General features: G+C 44.3%; 7 protein-coding genes across 7 annotated transcripts; 4 read left to right on the forward strand and 3 right to left on the reverse strand.

The window, feature by feature from the left end:
- Positions 1-3,756: 3,756 nt before the first annotated feature.
- On the forward strand, positions 3,757-4,859 carry N7478_010417 (NAD(P)-dependent alcohol dehydrogenase; the record flags this gene model as incomplete). Its single annotated transcript, XM_056926631.1, has 3 exons — positions 3,757-4,039; positions 4,098-4,527; positions 4,580-4,859. 3 exons carry the CDS (start codon positions 3,757-3,759, stop codon positions 4,857-4,859), a joined length of 993 nt encoding a protein of 330 aa, XP_056776001.1.
- Positions 4,860-5,461: 602 nt separating this feature from the next.
- On the forward strand, positions 5,462-6,393 carry N7478_010418 (uncharacterized protein; the record flags this gene model as incomplete). The annotated part of the gene is made up of 2 exons (XM_056926632.1): positions 5,462-6,059; positions 6,332-6,393. 2 exons carry the CDS (start codon positions 5,462-5,464, stop codon positions 6,391-6,393), a joined length of 660 nt encoding a protein of 219 aa, XP_056776002.1.
- A 17-nt stretch (positions 6,394-6,410) lies between these two features.
- Positions 6,411-7,475, reverse strand: N7478_010419 (asparaginase; the record flags this gene model as incomplete). Its single annotated transcript, XM_056926633.1, has 1 exon — positions 6,411-7,475. The coding sequence occupies one exon, from the start codon at positions 7,473-7,475 to the stop codon at positions 6,411-6,413; it is 1,065 nt and encodes a 354-aa protein (XP_056776003.1).
- Positions 7,476-8,185: 710 nt separating this feature from the next.
- Positions 8,186-9,511, reverse strand: N7478_010420 (NAD(P)/FAD-dependent oxidoreductase; the record flags this gene model as incomplete). The annotated part of the gene is made up of 2 exons (XM_056926634.1): positions 8,186-9,171; positions 9,238-9,511. 2 exons carry the CDS (start codon positions 9,509-9,511, stop codon positions 8,186-8,188), a joined length of 1,260 nt encoding a protein of 419 aa, XP_056776004.1.
- A 1,944-nt stretch (positions 9,512-11,455) lies between these two features.
- N7478_010421 (uncharacterized protein) lies at positions 11,456-12,445 on the forward strand (the record flags this gene model as incomplete). Its single annotated transcript, XM_056926635.1, has 2 exons — positions 11,456-11,993; positions 12,063-12,445. The coding sequence occupies 2 exons, from the start codon at positions 11,456-11,458 to the stop codon at positions 12,443-12,445; spliced, it is 921 nt and encodes a 306-aa protein (XP_056776005.1).
- A 624-nt stretch (positions 12,446-13,069) lies between these two features.
- Positions 13,070-16,023, reverse strand: N7478_010422 (plasma-membrane proton-efflux P-type ATPase; the record flags this gene model as incomplete). Its single annotated transcript, XM_056926636.1, has 4 exons — positions 13,070-13,116; positions 13,173-15,291; positions 15,347-15,577; positions 15,652-16,023. The coding sequence occupies 4 exons, from the start codon at positions 16,021-16,023 to the stop codon at positions 13,070-13,072; spliced, it is 2,769 nt and encodes a 922-aa protein (XP_056776006.1).
- A 722-nt stretch (positions 16,024-16,745) lies between these two features.
- Positions 16,746-18,678, forward strand: N7478_010423 (uncharacterized protein; the record flags this gene model as incomplete). Its single annotated transcript, XM_056926637.1, has 10 exons — positions 16,746-16,776; positions 16,854-16,957; positions 17,010-17,271; positions 17,328-17,358; positions 17,407-17,488; positions 17,542-17,579; positions 17,632-17,729; positions 17,791-18,176; positions 18,240-18,405; positions 18,482-18,678. The coding sequence occupies 10 exons, from the start codon at positions 16,746-16,748 to the stop codon at positions 18,676-18,678; spliced, it is 1,395 nt and encodes a 464-aa protein (XP_056776007.1).
- Positions 18,679-18,743: the final 65 nt, after the last annotated feature.

The raw sequence follows: 18,743 nt of genomic DNA on the forward strand, positions 1-18,743 counted from the left end.
AAAGTGAGGTATCGAACCTGATGTTAGTAGCTGTCCGATGCTTTTTATGTTCTTTGGGACGGCGTTTTTGTTTTATTCAGCAACCAATCCAATATTATCAATTTTTAGCTTATTAAAAGATATAATCTCTACTAGTAGCTTTGTAGTAAATCGCCTAGGTAGGGCTAGATTACTAGTTATAGGATAGACCAAAGCTTAGTGCGTTTCTCGGTATTTAAGATACTAGGTAGGAATGCCATAGGGGGTTTCCTCTCGAATGCCACGATTCTTCCAAAAAATGCCACACATAACCGTGTTTTTTTCCGCTACCACCCTCAGGTTATTACATCCAGGGCTGTCGTCACGGTGGAGGGTATTATATTAAGGGCCTCGGATCAAGCCCAGCTCCTGTCATTCCCTTGTTCACAATTTTCTTTTTTCTTTAGCGTTTCTTGTTCTCCCCTCTTGTGAATAACTTTATAACGTTTCAGAACAGAAAGAACGATGTCAATCAATTCCAGGCTGTTACTGAAAGATTCAGTTCGGCTACTTGGGGTAGAAAACTATACTTGTTTTTCTTCTCCCTAATTTCTTTCCTTTATTTCGAGCCCTTTCGCGACCTATCAACATTGTGACCTGAAATAATATAACCGGGCCATTCAAGTTGCGCCCATTTGTTACTAGGAATCAGGGAATCAGGGGAAGTCTTGTTATTCATACTATTTAGGCTATCTTGCGAGGCAGAAGGAAAGGGGGTCACCTGACACGCGGCAACAATCTCTTATTTGGAACCCATCTCAATAACACGAAAGAAAGATAACTGTTTGAGACATCTGATAATTTTGAGGGTACCCATGGGTATCCCTTTTCAGCTACTCTCTATATGCGGAGCAGAAGGGACCGATTTTAATTTCAAATCTAGCCAGTAATATTGTGATTCAACACATGCAGTTTGGATCGACTAAATCTTCAAATAAATTGTCTCTGGACCACTTTCGATTGTGATCAAGGGTTAGCCAAGACTGTGGCGCCCAAGATCGCGCCTATATAGCAGGTTCTATCTAGGTACCACAGGGGCAGATGGGTCTGGAATACCGAATGAATCACGACACCTGAGATTCAACTCAACCTTGGAATATAGGAGTCCGTCCCCAAATCTACAGGCCGGCTCCACATGTGCATGCTTCCAAGGTTTCCAAGGTTGAATTATCATCACCGGCCGCCTCGACCTTGTGTTCAAGTGCTACTGCATCCGTGTACACCCCGCAATACATATTTGGACGCTAATCATGATCAAATAGATGTTTAACCGCGAGACTAATCAACGCGCTTTCCCGTCATCTAAACCTCCGAATCGGCAATTTATCCGATGGTATTGGAGTAGTGCTTTCCGTCAAGTCGAATATGAAAGAGGTGAATGAAAGAGGAATGGTTCCATAAGTGAATTGCTAGGCGGCTAGAGAGATCGACGATTGGCTACATCAGTGTGGGGCAGACGCAAGTGAATGTTACTATAGGCATGGTTCCATGGGACTGCTTGGCATGGAGTCAAAGCCTGATGGCTTCTTGTCCTTGCGAATGGGTGGCATGGTGGATCAAACAGTAAGCAGTGGAACGGGAATCTGAAAGTTGGAGAATGATTGAATGGGTATATGCATTAGCGGGGGGCCCTGGTTATGGGCACGTATTCAGTTTAATAAGCCAGACAAAGCGCTCAACCTAATATAGGCATGTCGGCGGAGGAAACGGGGGTAACGCTACGTGACCTAGTAATTAACTACACCAACCAGTTTTGATATCATATAAAAAAATCAACCATCTCAGAAGCCAAGGTGCAGCAATTTGAGTTAAATTGACAGAGAAACAATCAGATATTCGAAAATTCCAAAAAGAAACGTGACCAAACCCGGGCTCGATCCGAGGACCTTATCGGATAAACAGGCAGTACTGCGTGTTAACGATACGTGATAACCAACTACACCATTCGGCCGCTGTTGTTGAAGACTGGATCAAAAGTGGTTTCATATCCCACTTTTTCCGTAACAAATTTTTTTAATACGGGTCTGGAATATTGTTTGACCGAACCAATAAAAGCGTTTTCTATATCTTGGGCTCCACTTGTCCTGCGTCTGCATCCCGGCTTCCCTCCGAGGTAGATTAAGGTTGCATGTACCTATTACCACTCCAGCTTTCCAGAATTCAAATTTTTCATTGAGAAGGATATTGATATTTTTCTCGCGAGAGCTTCGATGTTAAAAGCATTAATGTAGACTCGACTGCCAGTGTATGAGAATACCTAGGCACCATCGGTGATAAACCTATGGATATCGATCTCTCGTAGCTGGATATATATTCTGCGTACGTTCAAGTTAAAGTTGAACTTGAACTTGAAATTTGGTTGAATGCATAAGACCTCTATTCAAGTTCACTATGTACCTCGGTACGTATAAATGAATAGTAGGTAATCAAGTTATTAGTATGTCAGATAGATCAAATTATTCATGATCATAATTTGAATATTTGAGTTACTAGTAAGTGGTTGGTGGCGACAAAGTAGTCCGCTGGATCGGCTGCGTTTGGTGCCCAGGGGTAACGCGATCGGGAGAAGTCGTTTTAAGCAAATTGGTTGCTTTCTTCCCCATTGTTCAACCATTCTATTCTCTGCGGCTATCAAGAGGAACTCAATACTCCAGTTCTAGGTAGATTCTCTTGTTACTATGTTATGTTATTTCATTTTTAACGCAGTTATCGCGAAGCACTTTGATTGTGAAGAGTTTTATTCTTTTCTTTTTATTCTCTTTTTTTTTTCTACAAAAATACTCAGCCGTTGAAAACTAAGCGCATAATTGCTCTGATCTTTCCTCTTTCGGAATACTGGGGCTGAAATGGGAAATCAGAAGTCTTGCTAATATTCTCCACTTTATATGCAATATGTATCACATACATAATTAGCGAGTACTTTTATCGGAGATCGGCATTTTCCCGGGAATTTTGAGCAAGCTATGTTCAATGAGTAAGTCTCGATCGATTGCGGCGGCGAGCGGGTCCTGATTTGACCACATTTCAAGGTTGTTATATTTCGTAAACGAGTATTGGATACATTAATCACGACCCCAGGAGCTTTACTTGTACCATTATTTCTAGGAAGATAAAGCTCGAAAAAAATCTTGTTTGATTATACTCTGAGAGCTTGTACGACTATAAAATATGACGTAGTGCTTGGGCAGATAGTTTATCTTGATTGACCCAAAAACAATAAAGTTCTTAGTAAGATAGTCAAATTCTGCACACTGAAATCTCATAATCACAGCAGAGGAAAAAGTCGCCGAATTCCTTTTTCTCGGAGCATGAATTGGGCCGTTGCCGGGTGAAAGACTGGTTCTGGTTGGTTCAGTTTCGAACCGGAACATTCGGCAATGAATGCTCTCGGCCACGAATGGCTCGATTCTGTGGAACCAACGGAGGTGTTAACTAATCCAGCTTATCTGTGGGTCAATGGAAGGCGAAGAACTCTTCATAGAACAACTTTAATACTGCGTAATCCATAATGAAAATCCCTGCAAAATCTTGAAGGGGCCTCGGTCTAGGGAAAAATGGAGCAGGTTAGACCATACCTCTGAGAAAATCAAGGAGGCAAAACGGGAAGATCTGTACCCACTAACTATATTTAAATAACCGAGCCACTCCTTGTATTTTTTTTGCATATTTTAAACATAATCGAAGGATCCCTAAATACCTAAATCATCAATCTCCAACATCATCACCAAGCTAAACGCCATGAGTGTCACATTCGAAGTTTTCCGTGGCTCAAAGGAGGGAAAGATTGTTGCCGACACAACCACTCGGAGTTTGGAACCCACTGAGGTCTACATTGAGACAACACACTCTGGTCTCTGTGGTACAGACGAGCATGCTCTGTGCACAGGAATGGTCCTTGGCCATGAGGGTGTAGGTATCGTACGCCAACTTGGTCGGGATGTCAAGAACGTGAAGGTCGGAGACCGTGTTGGATTCGGATACACCCACTACGTGTGTGGTACCTGTGAGAAGTGTTTGAGTGGTAAGTACATATATTGACAAAAAAGAAGCTTGAAGCAAAACACTAAATTGGCAACTAGGCTGGGATCAGTACTGTGAAAACAAGAGGGAATATTTCACTCATGATCATGACATCGGATCCTTCAGTGGTGGAACCGTATGGGATGCTAGCTGTGTTATTCCCATCCCTGATAACTATGATCCTGCCGACGCAGCACCTCTCATGTGTGCTGGTGCTACTGTATGGACTTGTTTGAGCGAATACGGTGTCCGCTCCACTGATCGAGTGGCCATCATGGGCGTTGGTGGTCTCGGCCACCTGGCGATTAAGCTCGCAGCTGCCATGGGATGCCACGTCGTTGTGTTCTCTAGCTCTGAAGCTAAGAGACAAGAGGCCTTCGATTTTGGAGCCTCTGAGTACCATGTGTTCCGGGCCGGAGAAGAGCTGAAGGACTGCAAGCCTGTCAACCATCTGCTGCTCTGTGGCAGTGCGAACGTTGACTATTCCTCGTATGTCTCAATCATATCGTCAACTTTGAATGTTTTGCTAACGAATAATCAGTCTTATCCCATTGATGGATGTTCACGGATCTATCTACCCACTCACTGTTGACTTTGCCCCATCGCCGGTCCCAATGCTGCAGATGAACATGAAGGGCCTCCGTATTCAGGGATCTCTTGTTGCTTCTCGGAAAACTCTTCGTTCCTTGCTGCAGTTTGCTGCCGATAAGAAGATTGTGCCTACCACGATGAAGTTTTCATTGAACAAGGAGGGAGTCGAGGAAGCCATGGAGACACTTCGTCAAGGCAAGATGCGATACCGCGGTGTTTTGGTGCGTTGAGAAATAGAACAAGCGAGGCTGAATGCCTGGATTACGGAAGATCATATCAGCTAGACCTCGTTTTCAAATTATATTTAAAATGGAGGGCACAAAAGAGAAATTGCCCTTACAGATACAGTAATACAGGGGGCACCTGATAATCCATACATATTATACGCATTTAAGCCTCCAAGGTTGTAACTATTGAAGCATTGTTTATTTGCTCCGCTTCTCTCTTCCCCTCATATTTCTCCCTTTTTTTGCCTCTTTCATCAATAAATTGATCCATGTCATTTGGCTAAATGAATATTTTCCATTATATTTTCTTATAAATCAATATTCCATATCGTATACATATATAATATTTGAAGTTTCGAAGTTCAGTAAAAGAAATGAACAATGACCAACTTCACTTTATAACGAAAAACGATTTCTTCTTTTGGATACCACGTGGCTGTAGGCATCTCTCACCATTTTACTCTCTGCACCCTGCACGCTATTTTCCCTCTCCCACTCTCTCACGACTTTCCCTCAACTTGGAGTCAGCGACTCGGAAGGAATCAAAAACCCCCCAAAACCCCCAAAAAGTCCTTTTCAATTTTCACCATCTCTCGACAGCAGAAATGGAGATAACCAATCGAAGCCGAGAGTTTTCACCAGACCAGAATAATGATACCAGTCAGAAGGGAGAACTCGAGAATGTCCCTGAACCGATAATCAGTAATATGCCAGATGCCGACGAAGCTCCTGCTTCTTTCATGGGATTCGATCTCGATACAAGCACGATTTTCACAGCCTTCCGTTCAGACTGGATAGTTGTCGAGTCCACGAATGTTCATATTTGCGCAGACAAATGTGCTATGACAGAGTATCATGAATATGGGCCAGATGAGGAAACATTTGAATGGATATGGCTTGTCGGAGAAGTCCACACGAAGTCCCGGGCTATCGGAAAGGGCAAGGCTAATATCAACCTTGTACTCGAGGGAGGCAAAACTAACACTCTGTCGATTGATTGTTTTTACGACCCGAAGTCAATATTCAGTATTTTCTCAACTGAAAAGCCCCTTCAAGATCGTTTCATTTTTTATGACGATGAGAATCACACCTTTCACGATTTAAGGAACAAGATGCAAGTCATAGGACACGCTGTTGAAGAAAATGGATATCCCTTCCTTAAGACAACTGATTCAACCATCAAGGAAAGGTTCCTACAATATGGTGATGCGTCGACTAAAGCAGCTTCATCTTGCTGCAATTCGATTAATCTAATGTTTTTTCTACTCTCTCAATCTTGTTACTTGTTAATCAAATTCTGATCTTTGCATATTAAGATTTCGTCGACGAAGGGACCAAGATGATTCAAATTTCACTTATCGTCATTGTGCTGTCCTTCGAACAGTCTTCTAATGATGTATGCTGTTATCTAATTGAAGTATCTGCGTATGACCAGGTCAATCACAGTTCTTAAGAATCTCTTTACGTTGAAACAGTAAGATCTAAATGCAAGTATCCGGAAAAGGCTGCCTTGACCATAGCTGAACTAATCGGATAAATGCTGTCGGACGACATTCATTGCATTTGATGTAGTTTGAAACTGGGAAACACCTTCCCCGTAACAACCCCCACAGTATTCTTGATCTCCGGAGAATGGAATCTATCCAATTGCAGACGCATAGAAGCCTCCCCAATATGAAGTTGTTCCAAAATCTCAGTAACAGCAGAATACAATATCCCAATATTTCCATCTTCAATTTTGACTGCAAACCCAACAGCGCCCTCCGCACCAATGTGCCTCGTACATGCCGATTTCCGAATCCCAACCCCATAACAACCATCAGCACCAAGCTTCCCAATAACCAATCCATCAAAAGCCTGCATAAGAGCCGTGCAAAATCGATCATCGCCCGCAACAAATTCTGAATTCTGAGACATGGCCCGGAAAACACTAGCTTGTGCCTTGATCCTCGGCGAACTATCCTTTTGTTCAGAGTCTATAGCAGAAGCAAAAGAAACATACATGCGACCCAACATTTTCAACGGGAAGGCAGGAGTAGGAAGATTGCAACCATCCAGACCCCAAAGCGACTCCTGCTCAGCAAGCCCACAGATCTCATCCACGGTTGCCCTGATACGCAATTGCAAAGGATGATCCGGTAAATGGTAACTCCCCACATCAGCCCCAAGTGTCTTCGTAGCAGCAATCATCCCAGCATGCTTCCCGGAACAATTACTACAAGCCGGAGTAGGTGTGAATCCAGCCTTTATCCACGCATGATGCACAGCTTCTGACACAGGCTTATGACCACCGCATTTCAGATCCTCTTCACACGCACCGATTTTTGATAATATCCCATGTGCACGAGAAATATGTCGTTCTTCGCTGCTATGTGAAGCGCACATGAGAGCTAGGTCTGCATCGTCGAAAGAGAACTTTTCGAATGTCCCTGCTTCTAGAATAGCGACTGCTTGAGCGGGTTTTGCCGCGGATCGGGCGAGCGTTATGCGTGATGGGTCACCTAGTGCGTAGAGTAGCTTTCCGGTGCTGTCTACTACCGCTGCGTGGACGGCGTGTCTATTTTCAACGACCCCACCTCTATCTGAGATGACGAAGTCGCTTGAGATGATTGTTCGCATCTTTCAAGTTGGGGATGAAAAGTATCGGGGGTGCAGAGGTTTATTTTCCGCGTTTGGAAAGAAATAGGGGGCAACCTTATATAGGTCACATTAGGTGGGGATTGAGATTTGTGGAGTTTGTTACAATAGAGGTTCGTGCGAGATTCTTGATGGCTAACCCATTCTCAAATGATTGAGAAGAACAATCATCGAAATTCCATGAGGCAACAGCCAATCAGCATGAAGGATCTTTGAAGTAAATATGTGGCGCTATTCCTATTCTAGTGAGCGAGAACGACACTAACCGAAATAGGTTAGACAATGTACATCTTGCATCGATCAATTTTGACATGACTAAATGATATGCTGCTGGTGAATTAATATCCAGAAAAAATAGAGCTAAATATAAGACACAGTTTGGTAGAGTATTGAAATATATGAGAAAGATCCTTATCTACCTCTATTCATTTCCCCGGATTTGCATATTAACTTGACATTGGGAGAGAAGCCCGTATGTAGATCACCGTGGGGCCCACTATAGGGTACTTTCCCTGGACTGCCTTGCATGTCGGCGAATTCTTTCAGTGCTGTACTGGAAACACTCTGGGAGGCCAGTATCTTGCCATGAATGACCAGACACCAATTTGGCCAACCCAGGAGCACAAGTGAAAATGATAGCCATACCTAGTTTCAATAGTGAGCCTAGTACTACTCAAATGTAGAAGATGAAATCATAAAAAAAGAGTATGCATACCATGACCATTGAATCCCGCACAGATCCATTGACCTTCCAATCCGTCAATCGGACCAACCAGAGGCGCATTATCAGCTGTCATACCAATAATTCCAGTCCAAGCATGATCTAGTCCTTCTCCATGACGAAGCGAAGCAGAATCCGGTTCTTGGCATAGGCCTAAAAATTCATTGAGGCTATTCTGCGCAAGTCGGTCGCTATATTTCGAGTCATCAAATGAGATGAGATCATCTGACGACTTATCCGATGCACTTCTGGTTCCGGTACCACCAAGAAGAACCATGCCGTTTGTCAATGAGTTCACAGAGAAGAAATGGTCGGGTTTGTATCGTAGCGCCATGGTATGCTTGAGCGTATCTTCCCCAGAAAGAGATAGTGGCGGAACAAATGAGTTCACTTGTGATCGCCGAGGGGTGACAAATTTGCTTAGTTCTGGTAGAAGATATGCAGCATGCGCGTTGGTGCAGTGGATGACATTTTCAGCGGCAACAACCCCACGGGCAGTTTGAACATTCCATCTTGGACCTGATTCATTAGGTCTCTCGGCCGGAACAATATTAGTTACTGGGCAATGAGTCCATAATTTGCCGTCTTTTGTGACGAAATCGTTCAGGATCCACTGTACTAGCTTCGCTGGGTGATTAGATGCAGCAGGTGACTCATATGCAGAGATGGCCGTTGGGACTCTTGTCTCACGCTTAGCTTCCTCGCCCTTGTAGACTTTGATATGCGAGGTATCACCGCCGGCGGCTTTGAATTCTTCGAAAGCGTTCGCGAGGATATCAGCAAACTCTTCAGTTAACGCCACCTCAAAGGTTCGCAAGTAGTTAAAATCAGACTCAACGTCATGTTCCTTGACAAATTGGCGAACAGTTTCCAGAACTTTTCTCTCATTTTCGAGGATCTTTTTTGCTTGTTCGCTGCCATGTTTTGCAGCATATCCGGGAAAGCCCCGAAAAGAATCTAAGTTGTGAAAATTATTAGCAATGATACGAAATAATGGGAATTGATACCACAGGGTTTTCTTACCGGGACGAACATGGCCAGCGTTTCTCCCACTAGCGCCTGAAACAGCTTCTCGAGCCTCAAGAATCAAGACATCTTCGCCTTTTACTCCGCTCTCAATTAGTTTCCAAGCAGTCAATGCTCCTGAGATTCCAGAGCCAATGACTAGAAACTTAGTTGAGGATGGGACTGGGGCGAGTCGATTAGCATGTAGGTGAGGAAATGAACGGGTTGTCCGGTGCCAATGAGACAGCGTTGATGAGGGCTGCGGCAGCGATGGGTGCAGTGTCTTTGTCATTGCTTCGTATAGGTAGGTACTAGATTCTGCTTAAACTGTAATTGAGAGCGCCAGGAAACTTTAAGGTGGTTCTGTTCTGTTCAAGTTGGTCGTGAAGCATTTAGTGTAGCATGGCACAATTCAAATACCACATTGCGTTTATCGGAGCGGGGGAACTGATACGCTTACCGAGGCAGCGGACAAATCTCCACCTGTATTGTTTCTTATCTGCTTCTCGCTTTACACTGACTTTGCGGTGCTGTAGGTTGTTTTTCGGGGGATGGATGGTTATTCTTTGTTGAAATGCTTTATTCTTTCTTTTCGCACCACCGATAGATTAGACATGTGCTTAGCATATGTGCTCATCGTTGCTGGAAAATGCAATAGAACAGTTCAAAGAGATCAGAAAATAATCACTGTTGAGTATCTACAAACAAGTGTTCCAGATAATTTAATGGTTCATCTCAATATGGGGGTATTTGCTTCAGGTCAGGCCTATAATATACTGTTCTCGGAGGTACCCTTTTCGGATAAACCCGAGTTTACAGCATCTAATTTTCGCTTTGGCCACAAGATTGGTGGTGTCAAGAGTCATAATCAAGGGACGAAAGTTACGGATGGCTCAAACCTTCTTTTTCTCTCTACTCTCTACTTTTTATTTTTCCGCATTCCACTGACTGTGATGATTTGTTTCGAGAGAGTGGGTGGTTCAGGCACCTCGCCACAGTCGCAAATTTAGGCACCTTAATTACTGAAAATGTTGTATGCAGCACAAGAGAACAATGAACAGTCAGACACTATTACCTAAACTAGATTATTTAGTTTCTAAACCTAATTGGAAGTGTCTATTTGGCGGGTCTGTCATATTTAGGTTGCATTGAAGTCTGTTGCACATGGCAGAGCATGGAAAGCATACGAAGAATTTTTGGTTTGTAGACAATTTACCGACGGGGATTTACCAGGAAAATTGAAAATACAAATCCCCTAGGGTTGCTAGAATAGCCAAGGACTTTGAACTTATTATAGAGTACGGCTGGATTCTGAACAATAGTATTCATCCTTATCTCCCCTGCTGATCACCCAGTCGCACTGCCTACGAGGCTCCCGAGCTGGTTCTTAACTTTCCTTTCTAGAATAACCAGGAATGCAAGACACATGAGTGGAAACAGCAGAGCCTCCACTGACAAGGCAGCCTTCGCTTGATATTCTGTTGCCTGAATCGTGTCAGATGGAGACAGATCTCCGAGACGCATGGCTTGGGGAGCCAATGGCATGTGGTTTAACATTCCTGGACCCTGAAAATAATCAGGGGAGGCGACAGGCTTGACCAATCAAAGACCATGGAATCTACCATTTAAGCTTCGGACCCGTGTAGACTAGAAAGCTTAGCTCCCTAAATCTAAAATGAATCTAAATGAACCCTGGGATGTAAACGGGAATCCCCGCTGGGATCATGGTACAATTCTGTCCTCATTTTATCAACAACCTGGGAATGAAAACTTAATCGTAAATTAATTTTTATGATATTCTATTTTATCCGCGCCATATGGATCATTCTCGTCTGCTTACCTTCCGTTGCATAGTGAGTGGACTTTGAGTGGGCCTGCATGTACTCCTCAAGGCTTAGTTTCTATTCTAAGATGTGGACATTAAACTCGTATAGGAAAGATCCAGGTAAGTCCCCCGTGCACCTCGTACGGGTGAATTGAATACTTAATCTCTTCCTTTTCTTATTATCTCTCTACTTCCACAGGCATGACCACACTCGTTTACACCGCTGACCCTGTGTCCGCCGTTTAATCTACATCCGAATAACGAAAGGCAACATCCACACTCCTTGAATATACAACCTTCTTCTTCTTCTTCTTCTTCTTCTTCTTCTTCTTCTTCTTCTTCTTCTTCTTCTTCTTCTTAGTCCACCACTGACCCTCAACCTTTTACCACCCCGTTTATCAATTACTCAATATGTCCCTCTCCCAACAACCTTCAACAAGAGGCCTAAAACACAAACCCCTCCAATCAATCTCCATCCTCGCTCCATTCTCAGCACTCATAATCTCAATAACACTCGTCATATTCTTCTTAATTCGCTTCTATATCCTAGAAGGCTTCCTCATCAAAAAAGCCTACGGCGAAACCTACCTGAACCTAAACGAAACCAACCGCCGCGGCTTCATAAATCACCACATAGCAGGATTCACAAAAATTCTCATATTAATCGTCGCCGCATACCCATTCATCGCAATCACATTTGGCGAATCAACATTCCGCACTCCCTTCGTTCATGGCGGAACAATCACAATGGGCGATATGCTCATTGTTGTTGCTCAGATGCTGATAGCGATGTACATTTTTGAACTACTTTATCGTGTCAAGTTGTCTCCCATTGCTGTTGCGCATCATATTGGAACAATACTTATCGGGCAATCTGCCATTGCTATTAGTCTTCGGTTGACACGAGAGCCGGACGGGGATATCGAGTTTATTCTATGTACTGCTTGGGGTAACCTTTTTCTGATCCTGAAACCCTCAAAACTACTGTCTGTCTGACATGTTTTCCGTTTTTTAATAGGTGCATTCGATACCATCTCGGAGTTCTTCCCACATATCGCTATCATATTGTATCGTGTCTATCCAGATCGTCATTCATTTCTCAAGCGCATTTTCCTCTTATCGTGCATTACAACTGCAAGCGGAACACTTTGCGAGACTATTGTGACAATGTGGCTTTTTGGAAGTCTATGGTCGCGATGGCAGATTGCTTTCAAGGTTGTCACGCCCCTATTGCATATTGCTTTCTCTGCTGCGCAGATTCATGGAAGTATGGTCTTTTGGCGCATGTACAAGCGGCAACAAAAATACCTCGAAGAAGTGGAAGAGTATGAGGTTATGAGGGCAGTTTCTTCATCAGGGTCTGACCTTTCAAAACCACCTAAGGCTGTTTTGTTGGTTTAGAACTTCGGTTATTTCGGTTTACTTCTTTTCTGCTGGGGTTTCAAGCGATGATTCATGGTGCTTTGAGGACGGTGCATCGAGGGGGGTTGAGAAAGATATACTTCATGTATAATATAAAACCATCACGTTTTTAATTTTCCATTCCAGAGAAGGACTACATGTGATGGAATTTTGGCCGACTGCAGCGCCCATATGGCCCGAGCCGTCAGAAGGCATACGGTGCGAGATTGTGTTCGAGGATCCCAGATAGACACAAAATGGATGCAACAGAGTTCAATTTTTACCATATCTAACATGGAATGTGGAACACCATCAGCAGATGATAGCTAGTCATGAATACAAAAAAATGACGCGGACATCGCATCATGGAACAGGAAATAAGAATGATTTTCAGGATAACACAGAAGAGAAACTCAAAGAACTCAGGTGACAGTACGCCGAGAGACTTCTGAATAGCTTGAGGAAGGACCAAATAAGTGGAAAACTCTGAATCCCATTGATTGAACACACTGGTTGTCTCCCAAGCCTGCGGGCATAGCTGTATCTCAATGCACCGATTCCTCGAATGTTTGATTGCTTGCTTGTATCGCTATGTTCAAGTGCTTATTCGCAAGTCAATACCCCTTAGGCGGACTTTTCGTGTTGAGAGGATACTCTTTGAAGATAAAGTCCTTCAAAACATGTTAGCCAACTGATGAATCAGGAGTTTAGGAACGAACAGACTTACCAAAGTCTTCCCAAGACCTCTCGCGGCCGTGGCGACGCAGACTTCGACCATGCATAAGGTCGTCAAACTTCCCAGACTTTTGTAGGCCTATATAAATAATTGCACATATAACCTCAACACCCACAGAGAAGGCCCAAACTCGAATCACGGCAACCCAGGATGTTGTTTGGTGGACAAACGCGCCCACCAAGCACATCACAGTAGCTGTGATATCCACAGCTAACACCGCTAGTGCGAGTTGAAGAGAAGGCATAGCCTCCCGCCAGGGACGACCATCCCCGACAACACAAATGTTGAGACGCGTAATAAAAATCAACCAATTTTGAGTCAGGGATATTTCGAGAAAGATGACGGGATCACGGGCGCCAAAGTTCTGTACGATACCTCCATGGCTACCTCTCAGCAACATGGTACCCAGTGCAATCCAAGAAGCACCAGCCAGAACAAATCCCAATATAATAGCGATTCCCCAAAGCTTAGGCTGATTCCATTTGACTGGAGACTCTGAAAATGGAGCATTGTCGTAAGCGATGGCAAGAGTCGCGATGTCGGCAAATATAGCCAAGAGAACAACAAGGCGTAAGTCAAGGATTTCATTTAAAATGACCATCCAAAGGCCAAAGAACAGCATCAGGTGAAGAGAAAGAGCAATACGATAAATCACATAGGAGTACATTCTGTGGAATATTTGCCGCGAACACTTGATTGCGTCGATGATGGCAGAAAGACCAGGAGCAAGGAAGACAATGTCAGAAGCAGAGCGAGCGGCATCTGAGGCTCCTTCAACTGCGATTCCAGTGTCTGCCTTTTTCAGTGACGGTGCATCATTCACTCCATCTCCAGTCATTGCAACCAAATAGCCACGCCCTTGAAGGATTTCCACCACTTTGTATTTATGCTCAGGATATACTTGAGCAAATCCATCGGCAGCCTCCACGAAATCATTAATCTCAGAGCCAGGCATATCACCAGCCCCAGTTACCCCGAGGCGTTCGGCATTGTAAATGTTTGTGCCAAGTCCCAGCTGTCGGGCTGTTTCTCGTGCGATCCCCACAGAATCGCCAGTGAGCATTTTGATACGAAGTCCCAGTTTCTGTGCCTCTGCAATGGTCTCCTTAGTATCATGGCGTGGTGGATCAGAGCAGGGCATGATTCCGAGAATTTTCCATTCGCCGGATCCAATCTGACGAGCAACTCCAAGGGCTCGAAACCCACGGTTCGCAAACTCAGTGACCTTTTCTTCGTATGCATTTCTGATATCCCGAGGAACTTGATTTTCGGCTTCAACAGTTTTCAAAATCGCGTCGGGGGCACCTTTCACGCAGATAACATCATGCCCAGCAGAGCTTTTCACAACAGCTGTTACTTTTTTTGAGACTGGGTCAAAGGGATGGAAGCGACACATCACATATTGACCAATCTGAGCCTTCGCTCTGGGATAATACTTCAAGGCCTTCACAAAAACACGGTCGATGGGATCCATTCCTTTCCTTTTCCGACTGGCAGCCAAACACGCAGTGAGCATCAGCTCCTCCCTGTCAACACCAGGAAGAGTAAATGGTTCACCCAGGGCTAATTTGTTCCGGGTAAGTGTGCCTGTTTTGTCAGAGCAAAGAATCTCTGCACCGGCCAGTGACTCTATAGCAGAAAGCTTCCGAACAATGCAAAATTTCTTGGCCAATTGAGCTGCGCCTACAGCCATAGTAGTGGTCACAACTGCAGGGAGACCAACTGGAACTCCGACCACTGCTATAGCCAGGGTAAACTCCAGGATTATTCTGATGACATTCGAACGATAGTATGAGGCTATCCATACTATGAGTAGGCACACGGTCACCAGAGACAAAAGTTTTGTTGATATTCCTTCGAGTACGACGGTGAAGTGCCCTTTGAAATTCCCTGCCTTGTTCACCAGATCTGCAGCTTGTCCGACTAATGTGCGGTCGCCAATACAAGTGGCAATCATGTATGCGGATCCGCGTTTGATGATGGACGATGTAAAACACTGATCCCCAGCATGCTTTTCTACAGCCAGAGACTCTCCTGTTATAGCAGACTGGTCAACTTGCAGATAAGAATTTTCCGAGACAAGGACACCATCAGCGGGAATAATTGTTCCCTAAATGCTGATCAGTAGAAGGCTCAAAAGGCTTTTTCTCCCGGTCGGCACTTACATCTTCGACGAAAACAACGTCACCAGGAACAACATCCTTGACGGGAATCTCAGCCATTTGGCCATTGCGGAGAACGGTGGCTTTGAGTGCAAGTGTCTTCTTCAAACTGTCGACAATATTCCCTGCGTGATATTCTTGAACAAAACTCACAACAGCATTGAGCAGCAAGAGACCACAGATGACAGCGAAATCAATCCAGTCCGATAGACCAGCAGCGAGTATAACAGCAACCTATGGATAATCGATGTAAGTATACCACGAAGAGTATTCATTGTATCAAGTCCAAATAAGAATGCGCCGCTTACCTCCATGACAAACTGGACGGGTCCGAAGAAAAGTAATAGAAACTTGAGGATATTGCTTTTGCGTTCCTCTTTCAAGCAGTTCCAGCCATACTTCCGTCGTCTGATTTTGACCTCAACTTCGCTCAAGCCAGTTTTAAGATCGGTTTCAAGATGGGATGGGTTGATCGGCGTGTCTAGACCGGGACCGATAGCAAGCACTTCTGGGTCTGGGTCTTTCCCATCTTCCGCCTCCAATTCCGATATCAAGATATCAATATCCTCCTCTGTTTCTTGTCGGGAAATGATGGACAGTTCTTTGGCTTCAACACCGCAATCATCGGTGACGGGATGACTGTTGAGAGCTAGGGAGGGTTCGTCCACAGTAGGGCACATGACGGTCGAAGAAACGAGTATTTAGGAATATGAACAAGTCAGCTTCTAAGAAAAGCTTTTGTGAGGAGTTTTCCAAAAGAGGGATTTGAAAGAGGAGAGGACTTGGTGCGAAGGTGAGATTAAAGGAAGATGAGGTCTCCGAAGGAAAGACCATCGCGGATGCAGAGCCATTATACTATTGGGGAAGGTGATGGATCAAGTAAACACAGCAAGTACTACCATGGGATGAACATGATTGCAGAGCGCTAAGACTAATATAAACATACGTGTGCATATTCTTTGCATAATATAATATGATTTGTCGCAACAAGAAGCAAGTATACAAAATTATGGCCTCAGGCATTAATGTTATGTCATCACAGCGACATTGCCGTCGCCATTTGAATCAATTGATTGAGATTTATTCATCAGACATCGACTCAAGATGACTAGAGGCGACTGAGCCCAAATACTTTCACCAGGTTTATATTCTCATACGGTTCCCAAGTTAAATAGCGCGCCGAAAGCAATTTGAGTTCTGGCATCGCCCGGCTACCGTACGAGCGCCATCCCGCGGTCATTTCCTCTCATACAATTTTGATGACACTGACCAGCTCAAACTTCGAGGCTTGGACTTGCGCATAACACGCAACCCGCGCGTCAATATCCATACAAAACATCCTGTTCTTGATCAACGTGCTGCTTTTCTTCCTTTTCGAGTAAAGGTATACAAACCGACAAATATGAATCGAGAGATTCCCGGTTTCTACTTCGGTGAGCCAAACTCCCTTTCGCACAGAGTGAAAGAAAGATTTTCGTCTCAACCCACCAGAAGACTAACATCATCACAGATCCGGAGAAGAAAAAATACTTTAAAATCCAAGCAAATCATGCCGTTCCTGCAGGAGCAACATATTCCAAAGATGCAGTTAAAAGGAAACGAACCGAGCATGAGGTCAGCATAAAAGAGTCCCACAACATTGGACGTTCAACTAATTGAGTTTTAGAAACAACAACAAAAACAAAAACTAGCAGAGCGCGTTTCTAAAGAAAAGGTTCGCAAAGACAGCTTCTATCACCATCCGCTGGTCGGAGGGGATCAAGAGATTGGGTCTCGGCTCCCATCTACTACGACTAGACAGGATCAGCAGGCTCGTATATACGCGAGTCAAATACAACGAGAAAGGCTCCATCGATTCAGACCATGGCCAAAGGACTTCACTATCCAGGATGTTTTGAGAAATCCCCAGTCTGGCGTTCTCATTGCTAGTATGTCGTCACGTTCATGCAGAGACATTAAAACATCATTAACGAGGCTGATATAGGCGGCAATCACGGACTGCAGTCTTCGGTCTCGTGAGTTTGAATCATAAACTTCCAAAATCATAACTAACAATGTCTCAGGGTATGTTTTCCTGACACCGAGAAAGGACGATGGGCCTATGACCGCACGATGGAACGTGTTTTATTTAAAGAACAATACAGAGTCTGCCACCATCTCTTCGTATCAACATCACATATATCCTAACACGTCTTCAGCTATCATCAATCTCTTTAAGCCACACAGGCTATCTTCTGTAAGAACCACTCATCCCTTCCTTCCCATGACCTAACTAACAATAAATCCAGAGCAACAATGGACAGCGGCGCAGACGGAGACTCATTCCTCGCACCGCGTCGTCTCCCAACTCCCGATGAAACGGGCGACTATCAATGGCCTACATTTTGTCCGTAATACCCAACATACTCTAGAAATATCACTAAGAACTCAACTAATTCTACATACAGTCACACATCCCATTCGCATCCGCACTACACCTTCACTTTGGTGTTCCGCCGCCTCCCCAGCAGGGGACAAGGCTCTATTCGCCATCGGAACCTCTGAAGGTCTCTATACTCTCGAGGGATTTGGTAGCCACTGGACATTATCTGAGAAGCCGTTCCCCACAGAGGGAGATCAGGGATTTCATCGAAAGACCAACTCCGCACATGCACATGTAAATGCAGTCGAATGGCTCTCATCAAATGTTATAGCTTCCGGACTTCGGAACTCAACTGTCATTCTACATGATATTCGCAGTGGAGGTAGTGCAACACGATTACAACACCAATACCCAATTGCAAATATACGAAAGGTTGATGAGCACCGTCTAGTCGTTACAGGACATACATCTGTAAGGAACTGATGCTCTACCTGTCAACCCTTCCCGTTTTATCAATCTACTCACCTACAACAGATGCAAATGTATGATATCCGATACGCACCAAATGGTATCCAACGTAAACCCAGACCTCTTTCCCCTTCACATACCTCCACAAGGCCATACTTGACATTTCAGGAGTACGTCCCTAACACGAATTCCAATTTCGATGTTAGTACAGAGCTTGGTCTTCTCGCGAGTGGTAAGTAGCCATTTCTTCCATTATCTGGCACAGAGCAAGCTATAGAACCGAACCGTTAATTATTGTACTGTCTTAGCTTCTGATAATGGGAAGGTTCAGCTCTTCTCCCTGCAAAATGGGACACAGGTGGCCTCTCCCCTTGCAGAGGCAGAGTATACAGAGCCGATCTCTTGTGTGCGGTTTGATTCGAGCGAGGGAATGGATATGAATGGACCTCAGATGCCGAGCTTGATGGTTTGTTCGAGGGCTACTGTTGATGAATGGGCATGGTAGATTCAATTATTTCTGGTGGCTTTTTATTTTATTTTTACGAGATACCTAATTTGCATTGGTTGGTG

This window comes from Penicillium angulare, assembly GCF_028827245.1.
Source record: "Penicillium angulare strain IBT 27051 chromosome Unknown utg000007l_segment0_segment0, whole genome shotgun sequence".
Taxonomy (NCBI): domain Eukaryota; kingdom Fungi; phylum Ascomycota; class Eurotiomycetes; order Eurotiales; family Aspergillaceae; genus Penicillium; species Penicillium angulare.